Source organism: Patiria miniata, unplaced genomic scaffold, assembly GCF_015706575.1.
Source record: "Patiria miniata isolate m_02_andy unplaced genomic scaffold, ASM1570657v1 HiC_scaffold_7, whole genome shotgun sequence".
NCBI lineage: Eukaryota > Metazoa > Echinodermata > Asteroidea > Valvatida > Asterinidae > Patiria > Patiria miniata.
This window is the reverse complement of record NW_024037074.1, coordinates 5361720-5375226: the sequence shown is the minus strand read 5'-3', so window position 1 is coordinate 5375226 and position 13507 is coordinate 5361720. Positions and strand designations below refer to the sequence as shown.

General features: G+C 40.4%; 2 protein-coding genes across 3 annotated transcripts; both read right to left on the bottom strand.

Annotated features, from left to right (window-relative positions):
• Positions 1-1176: 1176 nt before the first annotated feature.
• LOC119718909 (2'-5'-oligoadenylate synthase 1A-like) lies at positions 1177-2882 on the bottom strand. The gene is made up of 3 exons (XM_038188339.1): positions 2614-2882; positions 1747-2125; positions 1177-1327 (listed from the first exon to the last, which is right to left on the bottom strand). The coding sequence occupies exons 1-3, from the start codon at positions 2861-2863 to the stop codon at positions 1177-1179; spliced, it is 780 nt and encodes a 259-aa protein (XP_038044267.1). The 5' UTR covers positions 2864-2882.
• A 6030-nt stretch (positions 2883-8912) lies between these two features.
• Positions 8913-12923, bottom strand: LOC119718752 (2'-5'-oligoadenylate synthase 1A-like). 2 transcript variants are annotated; one of them, XM_038188157.1, is made up of 5 exons: positions 12543-12923; positions 12140-12349; positions 11704-12010; positions 10337-10703; positions 8913-10180 (listed from the first exon to the last, which is right to left on the bottom strand). In XM_038188157.1, exons 2-5 carry the CDS (start codon positions 12329-12331, stop codon positions 10006-10008), a joined length of 1041 nt encoding a protein of 346 aa, XP_038044085.1. In that variant the 5' UTR covers positions 12332-12349; positions 12543-12923; the 3' UTR covers positions 8913-10005. The 2 variants fall into 2 exon arrangements, with proteins under 2 accessions (XP_038044085.1, XP_038044086.1); XM_038188158.1 differs by having other exon boundaries at positions 12140-12346.
• Positions 12924-13507: the final 584 nt, after the last annotated feature.

The following is a 13507-nucleotide window of genomic DNA, read 5'->3' as shown; positions in this document are numbered from 1 at the left end:
TGCTTATTTTTCTTCAGATATCCGATTAAAATTAAGCCCAATCAATTTCAAATGTTGTTTTTTTATTTAAAAAAAGTGTTCGAAAAATACAAACAATATTGTGTCACAATGGCATATATAACTCGGTTCAACACACAAAAATATCAAAATTTGACATATAGATTAATATCTTTTAAAATACAACACAGTGAACAAACAGTGATTGAAGGGCCATGTCATACAATTTTGCTACATGTGGGCTTACATTAGTCGGGTCCTTGCCTTCTGTTCAACTGATTGTAGGGTGCGCCCGAAAGTGTTTGTTTATTTTAACGAAAGTGTTGTCATCAAGCACATTTTTTTTTCAAAGTCAAGTCTCCAGTAAAAATAAAATAAAAAAAATAGCGACTCAAGTTAGACTCGAATCCGAGTCAGTGACCGGAGTCAACCACCTTGCCATGAGGTCCCCAGAGAACATCAAATCACATGTTGACAGTCACAAGGCAATTGCTCTGTGATTTCCTGTGAATGACATACAAATCAGTTTTGCCCATTTTGTGGTCAGAATTTGTATATTGGGCATCATACATGGTTTTTCTTTAAATGCTCTCACATTTGGCACAAACGTTCAAAATTCATCCAATTCATAAACATTCGACAGCTTATGTCACCGTTAAAGAGTGCTATACTTAGTTTCAGAGCCAAATCCATCATTGTCAAAGATTGTTTGTCCCAAAATCCCCAAAGATTATGTACGAATGCAACCACCAGCTTTGTTTGTTTGTTTTGGGGTTTTTTTTTTTGGCAAAAACGGTGGCCACATCGCATTCCCACCATACATGGTTACCTGTGTGACCATAATTTGTGTTGTTATCTTAAGTTACTTCTTGACAGGTTTGGGCAAATAAACATTAGTTTTTAATTACAAAAAAAAATCAATATTCATGTTTTTATACAACAATAACGAAATGTCATGATTGCTATAGCATTTTGCAAATCGGTTACTATAACAACAAAAAGAAATTGCCAGAAAAAATTCGATTCCCCTAAAGATAAATACAAGCAAAATAATAATGGGCAAAAAATAATGTTGCTCTCCTTTAAAACTAAAGGAAATTTGCCACAATGTTTCAATTATCTATCAGAAAATCTGCTCCAGCATTGTTAACGGCTAAAAGAACGCCAATAATTTGTGTTTTATTTCCATCTTGAGCGAACGCGTGCATCCCTCAGAAGCCGCGTCTGAAGTGTCTTTCTGGCAGCATTTTGGAGCTCCTTCATGTTATCGCCTTGCTGGTATACGTACAACACGTTGTTCGTTGGATTAGCGGGATCCAGCATCACAGGCCTGCCAAAAAAACCCAAACAAACAAACAAACAAACCAAAAAAAAAAAAAAAAAAACCACACACAGGAATTGTCTGTATATTCCCCATTTGCGGTATCTTAGCAATCTTCTATATAGCGCCCTCTGCAAGCGTGAACATCGACATTTTCTCAGATCCCTATTATGCGGAGAGAGATACCGTCAACTAATTGCACGCAGACGCAAAATGGCTGGGACTTGATATTCCCCGATGCACACATCAATGTCAATCGTTTCACTCAACTTAATTAGCCTTTGAGTTATTGCTGACACAAACTAAGGAAGGCCCTATTTGGATAGGGTTAAAACTTTTTTTTTTGAGCTGATCTAATTAGTGTTCTGCACTTTAAAAAAAAAAAATTCTGCCATAGTTTCTAAAACAAGGAATTTGTCTCAACTCACCACTTCATATCTAGCGTCTTGATAGCATGCAGTGCCATATCCTTCGAATAGTAGTCCGGCCAGAACTTCCTCCGTTTCCACCGTTGACGCCCCAGAACTAGGAGGACGGCCTTAAGACCTTCGACTAGTTTAAAGCGTTCTGGTTTACCGGCCTTCTCCCAGCAGTAGATGGTGATCAGCTCCAGCGGGTAGGACTTCTGAAGGCGCTTGGGTAGACAGGTGTAAGCCCAGTACTTCACCATCCGGATCAGGTCCTTGACGATGTTGGGCTGCTTGCTTACAAAATCCATTTGCTTTTTGACAAAGGAAGCCGAGTAGAATCCCCGCTCTCGGTGACTTAATGTTTGATTCATCATTTCACTGTACACGTCTGAGTGATCTGTCGAGATGGAAATATGTTCAATAATTCATACACAGTCAGACCTTTTGGGTCTGCGGCTGAGTAATGGAGTAGGCTACAAGCACGCCATTTTCTGAGATAAAAAAAGTTGCCAAAATTTCCTTCATTTAAGCAGTTTAAGCAGTAACTGTACTTCAATATTAAATATTGAAAAAAAAAACGAATTGTGGGGGTTTTAGTTATTTTAATTTCCGTCAATGAACTTGTATTCACGTCACTGTATATTCCCCGAAAAGATGTTAAATGTTGCAGACCTTTTCCCTGCATTAAATCCTGGAAATCACCTGTTGTATCGTTCCCAACACTAATATCAAATCTGTTTACATGTTTGTTAATTGGCTTTTCATCCTGCACCACTTAGGAATTACCATAAAATCATTGAAATTCCACGAATTTAACCTCTGCCGTTTAAAATCGCCCCCGATTCTTACAATCAGACAAAAATAGTGAATTAACTTCTTACGTACCGTTGTTTGCCGTTGGGAGCAGATCAACGCTCACTGTCCTCGTACCGACTTGTACGTCAAAGTTTACCAAGAACGCGTCAGTTCTATTTATTGTCACTGACGGCAGCTCACATAGTGAGTCCTTCAAATCCTCAATGACAGTCTTGAGTTGGTTCTGATAGTCCTCAGGCAACCGATACTCGCTGATGGGTTCCAAGTCGGGCGGATTGACGAAAGCCACAAGGTCTATATCAGAATAATCTGCCAACATAGTATCCTTACCAAGTGATCCACCCTGCAACAAGGGCGGATCCAGGGGGGGGGGGGGCCAAAGGGGGCCATGGCCCCCCCCAAAACGAAACCAATTTTTTTTTTTTTAATGTGACATCGCAATAAAGGCAGGCAATGAGTACACCACCATCTTTTCCTCAAAAAAATTGGTTAACGGTGGTCAGAAATTGCCTCAGATCGCACCACAGAGCATCTAGAATCCAAAAATTTTTCGGGGCCCTAGCGGGCCCCGAACCCCACGCCGTAATTTGTTAGACCCACTTTTTGGGGGGACCAAAATTTTTTTTGGCCCCCCCCAGAATTGTGTTCTGGATCCGCCCTTGCCCTGCAAGATGTCATATCAGCAAACACTTGATCAAAAGTCATGGGGGGACACTACTAAATCCTTGTCTGGCAGCCACCTTGCGCCCGCAACTTTAAATATCCCTGCCAGGAAATTGTTGCAAATATACAAAGCAGAAGCAGAGGAAAAGTGGAGATCACCGAACAAAAAAAAAGTGTTATGTTGGCGTAACCCGACCGACCCTAAAAATGCGGCCGACCCTGGATATATTTTTATTTTTTTTGAAGGGAAGAAATATAATTAAAATCTATAGAAATGAATTTGAAATGAAATTAATTAATGAAATTAAATACGTTTTGAAACCATTTCTGACCGTTGACGATAGCGCGCGTGGAAATTTGGAGTGCACAATGTTTTGCACCTTCCTCTCCATGACACAACGAACATGCAGAAGATCGCGCAGGCCTACAGGCAGTGCGCGTGCGGAGATCGATGCACCATGCATGCATGATAGATGCACATGTACATACATGTACAGTACACATGTAGCCTCGTCCTAGACTGTTGCACGGCGCGAACTGCTACATACACTATTGAAAATACTTCGCTATTTATTCCATGTTAAAAAAAATAGTTCATTATAACATAAATTATTTTAATTAATTTTCCACTATTTTACACAATAACAATTGATATATATTTATTCTAAAAATGGTAAACTATTCTGTAACCCCGGCGGCCGACGCGACCCGGCCGGCCCTCGGCCCGTGGTTACGCGCGTACGCCGTCGCATCATGGCGCCCGGTACCGAAGCGTACAGTGTCTCCATCAAGGGCAAATGGGGATCTTCGGTCATTTTCGACCGTTTAATGCGGATAAATTTGAGTCTAGAGCTGGGGGTAATCGCCCAGAGCTGTGCCGATGGTGTAAAAGCGGGTTACACCGTGCTAAAAATACAAACTTCAAAGGAAGAATCGGGTCCATATAAAGATGTCGATGCAGATGAAATGGCTAACATTTTGTCTGATTTTGGATTCCGCTTTTTGATATGTACCTTTGGAAAGGTTGATGATGAGCCTTGTTTTCTTTTGTTATCGTGTACTACTACCGGCTTAATGTCATTTTCGTTGCTGGGATAAAAAAAAAAAAAAAAAAAAAAAAAACCCGACCTACCTACCCTATTTTTTCTGGCCCGTTACGCCAACATAACTTCTTTTTTTTTTAAGGCCTAATGGTCCCTTTACCAATCAACTCAAATGTAGAGAGCGCCTTCGTCATGATAAATCAAATCGGGAATTCCGGCACATGGCGGTATAGGGACCTCCGAGCATGCTGAGTTTGCGCGCATTGCCTGGAATATAGCAGGCGTGAAGTCTGCCTGGAATTGTTCGGTTTGAGTTCCAACATCTTTGGGCAAGTTCGACCAACAACTACAGTTAACTATATATATACTTAATAACTTTGATAGAACGCAACGCACATACAAGTTAGTCGACGATGGTTGGACTAGTCTATTCGACTATTGATAACCAGCCTACCGAGTTTGTTTGCATCGCTGGTTATCAATAGCTGTTGCGTGTAGAGAAGTTCAAAGTGGACCAAGTAATCGGGACAAAAACGGCAGTATCAAGCAGGATGGGACGAACATCTTAAAATCTGTCGAGGAGCATTACTGTTCATCATTTAAAACACATGCAGTTAAATGTGTGTGTGTGTTTTTTTTTTACGGTTGTTGACATGACAATAGTTCGACTACAGGGTCGTTCCCACTTCAACCTCAGTGCGCATGCGCTAAGTACGTCACGAATCAACCACTATATAGTTAACCACTGGTCCTTGTTCGAACTTGCCCAAACTTTTCCCTTTAATTGTTGAAAGCGCCCTCTGTCGCCGCAGGCAGCTAACCCATGCTGACCAGGGACCGACCTGCGTTAGTTGAACAAAATCCAAAATGCAGTTTTGGCCAAGACTTAATGTGGCAATGCAGCGGCGCCGGACTTCGAACACTTTTGCGTTTTGTGAGACACATCAGTATATAGGGCCCACCCCATGCGTCAAGCCGTCTGTAGACATAATCAATTTCTATGGTCACTGGGCAAGTTAATTTATGAACCCTGAAATCACGCTGACTTTTGGACGCATTGTTTTTTTTCAACGTGAAATATGAATGATCCGTACACATTCACCTTGATAGTTCTGCCGACTTTAAGGAGTTGAATACGCTGGATATGGTGAATGACACTGCCAATGGCCTCCCGGCAATCTGTATCGAATGCCATGAGGCCATTTCTAATATTATTCCTGAACCATGTCTCCAATTCGTTTGGGCTCAAGCACCATAGTTCCTCGTCTTCAATTTGAGACAAAGGCACATATTCCGTCGTCTCTGAATCGCGACTGCTGCTGCACCACACGCATCCCATTGTCCTGAAACCGATCAAAATGCCATTAAAAAATAACATTAACCACAATAGGAAACTGACTAGGTAAAAATCATGACAATTCATTACAAAGTTGAACAAAAACATTGACTCGATCGGGGCTGTAACCTGCGCAGCGATCTCCAGATTTTTGTTCCGGTGCTCTACCAACTGAGCTATCCAGCCCTATCTTGGCGGTTTTCCAATCCGTCAATATGCTTGTTCAAGGGGAGCTAGTCAGAAGCCATAAGGTCGGTAGACGGTATCTGGAGGTCGCATGCTCAAACCCATGCACTCCAGTCAATTTCTTCGTTCAACTTTTGAATCAATGTTTTAAAAAGTTAATTTCGGAGAATGGTCGTGTCTATATAATTGGCACTGTAGTTCGTTGTAGGCCGTTCATAATACTTCCAGTAAGTCTTCATCCATTCAATCTTACCTGTACCCGCTTTGATGAGTGCTAATCACATCTATTTAGCATAAGCCGTGAAATAGGTTACTCATCCAATTTGGTTTACCATCATAGGGAACGGCTTATCCCGAACACTGCTTTTCTTTCTACTGACTAATTCCTTGCGTTCAATGCATACATAATATTCATGACTATACATTTCTCGATCATACTCGTAATATTGCTTTGACTTCGGAATGGGTACAGAGTGCTGTTTTAAGGGTACTCGTCGAAGCAGAATACTGTTTGTTATTTAGACTGTTTGAGATAATGGACACAATGGACGGACGCTGTTTCAGTTTGAGTATTATGTTTTGCTTACAAACACCAATTGCAATTGTGTCTTTACTGCAGTAGTAACACAAGGACAATAACAACAGACTGGTTCCGTAAAGATTACATAATTATATCATAGACTGCATATGTCTGTGAGGTGGGTTCCAGGGGGAATTTTTGGTGCTACCAGAAAAAAAAAACTACCGCACGGCAGCGAGCTGGATACTCACCGCGATGACGTCACCTGGGTGTGTATCATTTTTATTTCCCGGACGCGTGGCGGAATCGGCCAATGACGCGCTCCAATTTGATCATGAATATTTATGAGGTGAAGTAACTTTCGCGATCCACGGAGCCCATTCTTCTCTCCTGTCTAACGTCTGATATATCTGAGCATGCGTGACGTCATTTCATTCCGAAATCAGGACTAAGATTGTGATTGATCAATTGAAATTTTCGATGCCGCGTTTTAGTCAGTGGCGCACCCAGGATTTGGGTTTTTTTTGGGAGGGGGGCTCATTTTTTTTTTGACAAATTTGTTGTGGATTTTTTTTCAAAAACATTTGCCCACAATTTTTGGCCGCAGAAATGAATTGGTTTTATTTTGAGGGGCGGCCTACTTTGACGTTAGTGGCGCCACTTACACCCCTATTATACTACTCAAAAACAGGCTACATTAATATCACTAAGGCCAAATCGTGGGACTAAAAAAAAATACCAAAAAAAAATAAATAAAATAAATTGACAACCTCTTTGAGGGGGGGGGGGGAGCTTACTGGTTTTTGTAATACAACAACCAGTGTACCATTTTTTTTCGAGGTCATACGCAGTCTAGTTGCATAATTAATCGCCAAATCTGTTTACGTACAATATACCATGATCGGCTTCGCCAGGGCAAGAGTCTATTGCATAGACTAGTCGCCGGGGGGGGGGGGGAGGGTGGCCCCTGTTCCCCTGGCCCCCCACGACGCCCATGAATAGAACGACTTAAATCTTCTTGTTACGTACTTCTTGTTACGCCTTTTTCAAAATTGGTTTCCAATTTAGCGCAGCTGTGGTGTGATATGGAGATGGAGTTCATAAATGGATAGTTTGACTTTCATCATGGCTATTCCGGCTATTCCGATGGAGTACAAAATAAAAAAAGGATAACTTTTCGAAACACGGAGCACTGCAATACTAATTGTTCACTCTATGCAACATTAAAAATCCGCACACTACCATCCTTTGAGGGAGCCACTTTGACAGTGGAAATTTTCCCAACTTGTACATATTACCCCATTGTTTTTTAATGCTTCTTGTCATATCTTCGCTGTAAATCATGTGTTAAACTTCTGAACACAATATTAAACGTAAATCTATAATAACACTTTACAAACATTTTGACACGTTAAAGTTGTGAAGATACACTAAACACATGTTTATAATTAGTTGAACACTGATTTTATTTCTATGAACACTATTTTATGTGTTTTTACATAAACATATTAACACGATTAATGATACTGATTAGTTTCTTAACATAATGTACTTAAAAACAAGCTACTGTTTTTCTATTTTTAAGCCTTTAACACTTTTAAATCACCAGAACGTGTTTTTGTTTTACAAGCGGAGTGGGTCCATGTAGCCATTGTGTTTATCTTTTTGCTCATCAAACAAGGTTATATTTCGTATACATTGTACTTGCTTTTCTTTTAACAATGTCATTCATAGACGTCAATTTGGAGCCAAGGGCGGATCCAGAACACAATTTTGGGGGGGGGGCCCAAAAAAAAATTTGGTCCCCCCCAAAAAGTGGGTCTAAAAAATTACGGCGTGGGGTTCGGGGCCCGTCAGGGCCCCGAAAATTTTTTGGATTCTAGATGCTCTGTGGTGCGATCTGAGGCAATTTCTGACAACTTTAACCAATTTTTTTGAGGAAAAGATGGTGGTGTACTCATTGCCTGCCTTTATTGCGATGTCACATTAAAAAAAAAAAAAAATTGGTTTCGTTTTGGGGGGGGGGGGCATGGCCCCCTTTGGCCCCCCCCCCTGGATCCGCCCTTGTTTGGAGCAAAGTTTGTTGATACAATTAAAGGAGGGAACACGGATGTGCCAGAAAGAAACTGAAATTTCGGCTTCGTGAACCAGAGACATATTGCAACTTTACACTCTTGAAGAATATGCCACCAGTAACCATTTGTGAAGATGACGTATTCCGAACTATTGGGAAGTGTGCCAACTGTGATCTGTTTGAGACGAGGCTAATAATGTTTTGTCATACTTTTTATATTAGTAACATTAATGGTTTATTTCACGTCAATTAAAATAAACCGGGCAGCCTGGTGCTGAATTGCGTTTCTTTCTACTTATCAACTTATCCAAAACAAAATATAGGATTATTATCAAGTACATGTAGATGAATAAAGACAGAATTAAGTCGAAATGTTTAAATTCAATAAGCCTTTTCGGAGTTCCAACTGCGCATTCGTAACCTGTGACAACGCGCATTGAGTGTCTCAAATGGCCTTTGACAACATCGCGCCACTGACTTTACAAAAAGGCTGTTTGTGCATTGTGGGTACTGTCAAAGGGCATTTGAGACAAACAATGTGCGTTGTCACGGGTTACGAATGCGCACAGTTGGAACTCCGAAGAGGCTTATCACATGAATTGTTTTCACAAAGCTGATAAGAACACTGACATACACACATATATCACGTGATCAACATGGACAATGTACATGTATTAAAAACAACCACAAAGGGTGATTAACAGGAAAAAATATAAATAAATAATACACTGATTATATATAATTGAAGGTAAAAAAAGGAATATAGGGCTGTTCTTGTAACGACTAGCCTCATGCATCCGACACTGGGTAAGTTTATCAGAGTTCCTGAGGTTTTTGTGGCTTTTTATTTTAGTCCCTCTGACCCAGTAAGGATGTGATGAGATTGGCACAGGCCTGTTTGTACGAGTGGTATGTACGTTCCTACAGGAGCCTGTACTCAGATAAAATTATGCGAAATGCTTGCCTTTGCAATTTCTCCAGACATTCTTTCTGAGTTGTGGTCAGACCACAGAATCACGCAGGCGAAGCAAATTCCAGTGTCGGCCATTTTGTTAATAAATTGTTAATAAATCAGGAGCCGGAATATGGTTTATAAATCATTCAATCAATATTTTACAAAACTGTACTTTAAGGTATATGTATAAAGATCTCTGCTGGCAAGCGACTTAAACTCAGCAATACAGTTTGACAAAATTCAGTCATAAGCAAAGTTGTGCATGTACATGTAAATATTTAAAGACATACGCACGAAGACTTTGTGAAATTTTGTGAAGACTTTGTGTGGTCAATTTAGAGTATTTTTTTAAGCATATCTCGAAAATATACCAACTATAACCTTTACCAGCAAAGTCTTCACCATTCAAGAAAAGGTCAAGATTGACCAACGTTTTTTTCACACAATAAGAAGAGTATTTCAGCGAAGTTAAAATTAAAAGTTAAAGCAAACCAAATTTATAAAGACTGAATTTATGATGTCTATTTTTGAAGTATATTTTCCGTGGTGTGAATAAGCAAGAGGAATAGGGACACGACACGTGCCGCTCCCGGCACAGAAAATAATATTGTGCCCCTCTCCCCTTGCTCAGAATTTGGGTAGGCATTTGAGCTTTTTCTTGTGAAAAAAAGAGGTGGCCCCAAGTTACACTGCTGGATCACCCCAATGTTTTCGACGACGGCTGGCCAACGTGACATTCTTCAGGAGTTCGGATCCGAGTGTCTTTCTGGCAGCCCTGCTAATCTTCTTGGAATTACCGGCCCTTTGGTAGATTTCGAAGACGTTGTTGGTTGGATTGACAGGGTCCAACATGATAGGGCTAAAAACAAAATCACAGTTATTATCCAGATTAGGGTTGTGGATGTTAATGCATATGCTATACCATTGCAGAAAACACATTCCTGTCAAAATTCACCTCCCAATCACGGGGTTTTTATAGATTTAATCTTTTATAACATGCTGCATATAAACTTACCCTTTAGAGGGTTGTTGACAAAATATGCTTTTTGCAAGTTGTTTGCTGCAAGAATATTGGGCCATATGATATGTCCGTAGTGCTTTTATTGCCTGCAGTGATCTGAGGACATCCTTCAACCCCCTGGTTTTATTGAAACTCTCCGGCTTCCCAGCCCTCTGCCATTTGAAGATTGTAATCAACTCTAGCGGGTAGGACTTCTGAAGTTCCTCGGGTAGCTCCGTGTACGCCCAATTCTTCACCAAACGTATGAGCTCCTTGACACATCCAGGCTGACGCTTGACGAAATCTACCTGACTCTTTGCGAACGATACAGAGTACAATTCTCTGTCCTCGCTGCTTCGAGTCATCATAGTCTCGAACAAGGCTGCCAAGGTTACAGTAAAACAAACAAACAAATGGTTGTTTCATTAAAAGCGTACCTCTGTATGGAAATTACCCACCACCGTCTTAACAAGACTGAAGTGCATTATTGCGACCAATGGATACCTGTTGAATGTGCAGCAAGACCACCTCAGGGAGGGAAAGCTAACGTTGTAAATAACATATTTGAAGGTGTGCATGGAGGAGATGTCAATCGGATAAAGATTACGATAGCACCATGTGACAAATCTCTTTTGAGATTCTGTGAAGCTCTGCAGAACCACACTTTAAAACATGTTTGGCAAAATGGGTTGATAATTCGACCAAAGCTGGTCGACTTATCATCTGCCTACACTCTTGGGCAAATTATTGCCAATATTTTGTCAGTTTTACCCAATTCAACCCAATATGAGGTAATTTCATACCAATGCTGGGTAAATTACATTGCCCAACAGTGTTTTATCCAACCTTTTTACAGTGCAGGGAAACTGGCTTGATAACGTTGGAAAATTTCCTTTCAGTGAAAGATGCCTAAAGAGTTTCCATGGTTCTTTTCAGTAACTCACGAGTTTGGTAAATACAGAAAATGTGTGCTTTTAAGAACTGCTTCATCATGACTTAACACCACAATATTACATCTTAAAATGTAATGAAAATTTAATTTCGATAAGAATTTAATCCTTCCACGATCTCAGTCATGAATGATTTAAACTGGATATATATATATATATATATATCCAATGAAATCGTCTTCTATCACAATTCACAGTGCATGAATTTATTCACAGTGCATGAATTCACAGTGCATGAATTTATTGCATGATATATATATATATATATATTTATATATATATATATATATCAAGCATCAAACTGATAAAGAATCACTCTATTGTAACATTATTGTTTGTGTTTGTTGGGTTGTTATAACTGCATAAATTGTTGGTGTGGTTATGGGGTTGTTCGTTTGCTTTTTTTTATACGGATAAACCTAATACGTTTACCCCGACCCTCAACACCAGGAGGGATGGACGCCGTTGGAAGAAGGTCTACTTTCAGCGGACGATCCCCAACGACGATTGTGAACTTTACCAGGAAAGTAGAACTACTGATGTTCTTCACGAGGTGTGTGAAAAACTTCGCTTCTTTTCTCAGTGCTGCCTTCATTTTACTGATAACCTTCCTTAATTGCTTCCTGTAGCGTTTGGCTTCCACCGTATGAATATGTTGCAGGTAGGGCGGGTTGATGAACGCAACCAGATCCACATCAGACAAATTCTGGACCATGGTTCCCTTTCCGAGGGATCCGCCCTGAATCAAACGAAGAGACTTTTGCAAAACAACGTAGAAGTCCACAAACCCTAAAAGATGTGCGCGAGATGCAGTAACAAAATTTCAGTCAATACCAAATTAATATTTTTATTTCAAGGAAACACTGACCTTAAAAATTTCGCTGACATTGAACATGTCTCCATCCGTAGAGCAAATTCGCTGGATAGATCGGACGACGTCGTTCACCGCTTCACGACATGTAGCGTCGAAAGATGCCGTACCCTTTTGAACATTTTCATTGTACCACTTCTCCAATTTGCTTGGAGGCAAACACCACGGCTCACTGTTAGCCGATGCCATGCTGATGCCACGGTTCTACTTGGGTATACAAAAGAAGATAACAAGTTCATTGTGGACATGCGATATTTCTGCTGAGCAATAAGCATGTTGTTTATAACATAATTCATTACTTATTTGTCGTTTTTTTGGTGTCTATTTAATAGTCCCTCTGATAGTATCTTAACATCCAGTCGCACTATGTTACACAATATACAAACGACATTGATCTTACCTTACTCTCTTCGAGAAATCCAAAATCCAAAATCAGTCTTTGACAGCTGTTTTCTGCGATCTAGAAACACAAATCAGACTGCTTCACGTTTTCCTGCTGAACGACGTTCGCCAGATGGTAATGGCAGCTCATAGCAATTAGATATAACCTAGCAACTATATACACATTTATTCGTATATGATGGCTCCCACCAATAATATCGTCGGTTAATTTTTAATGAACACTCAGCGGACAGAAGACTGGAATTCCCCGGATGAGAAATCGAGGAAATAGATTACGAAGTCCAGATACAAATTATCATTTATTAATGTGCCGCTCTGCTAAGTGTCGGGTAATTCCAAATGACTAAACTGTTGCTCAATACTGCGGGCTTTTGTCATGCTAATCAGTAGGCCTATATAGCTACATTGTCGCCTTGTAGATTGGGGTAATTCCCAATGGCTAAACAGTTGCCCAATAATGCAGGCTTTTATCACATTACTCAGTAGAGCGACATTGTCGCCTTGTTGAATCGGGTAATTCCCAAGGACTAAACTGTTGCTCAATACTGCGAGCTTTTGTAAGGATCAATGTACATGTACGTACATTAATATAGATTACAGATACTGCGGCCTTCGTCATGTGCTAATCATCTGAGCGACATTGTCGCCTTGTTAAATACTCTGCATTCAGGTTCATGGACACCTAGTTGCCGTTCTCAATATTGAAGTTGATATTAATCGAAAATGCATTTTAATACACTACGTGTTCTTCCTAGTAGAACAAAAATACATGAAACAGGCGTGTCTTCGAGGAATAATCGTCAAGACGATTAATGCAAGGCTGTAAGTCAAAAAGGGAATCATGGGCATAAATCCTTGGGGATGGGGAGGATTTACCCCCTCCTCACCACCCCCCCCCCCCCCCCCCCCCATTTTGGCGGTGAGTACAAAATGCAGATTTCGAGGTTATCTTGTAACTTTGCA

Excerpts from the sequence above, each read along its gene's own strand:
- LOC119718752 (XM_038188157.1), bottom strand. The coding sequence starts at position 12,331 with ATGGCATCGGCTAACAGTGAGCCGTGGTGTTTGCCTCCAAGCAAATTG. Across the intron at positions 12,011-12,139 it reads ATGTCAGCGAAATTTTTAAG|GGCGGATCCCTCGGAAAGGG; the intron begins GTCAGTGTTTCC and ends CGTTTGATTCAG. Across the intron at positions 10,181-10,336 it reads TGTCAACAACCCTCTAAAGG|CCCTATCATGTTGGACCCTG; the intron begins GTAAGTTTATAT and ends TTTTGTTTTTAG.
- LOC119718909 (XM_038188339.1), bottom strand. The coding sequence starts at position 2,863 with ATGTTGGCAGATTATTCTGATATAGACCTTGTGGCTTTCGTCAATCCG. Across the intron at positions 2,126-2,613 it reads GCTCCCAACGGCAAACAACG|ATCACTCAGACGTGTACAGT; the intron begins GTACGTAAGAAG and ends CCATCTCGACAG. Across the intron at positions 1,328-1,746 it reads AAGACGCTAGATATGAAGTG|GCCTGTGATGCTGGATCCCG; the intron begins GTGAGTTGAGAC and ends TTTTTTTGGCAG.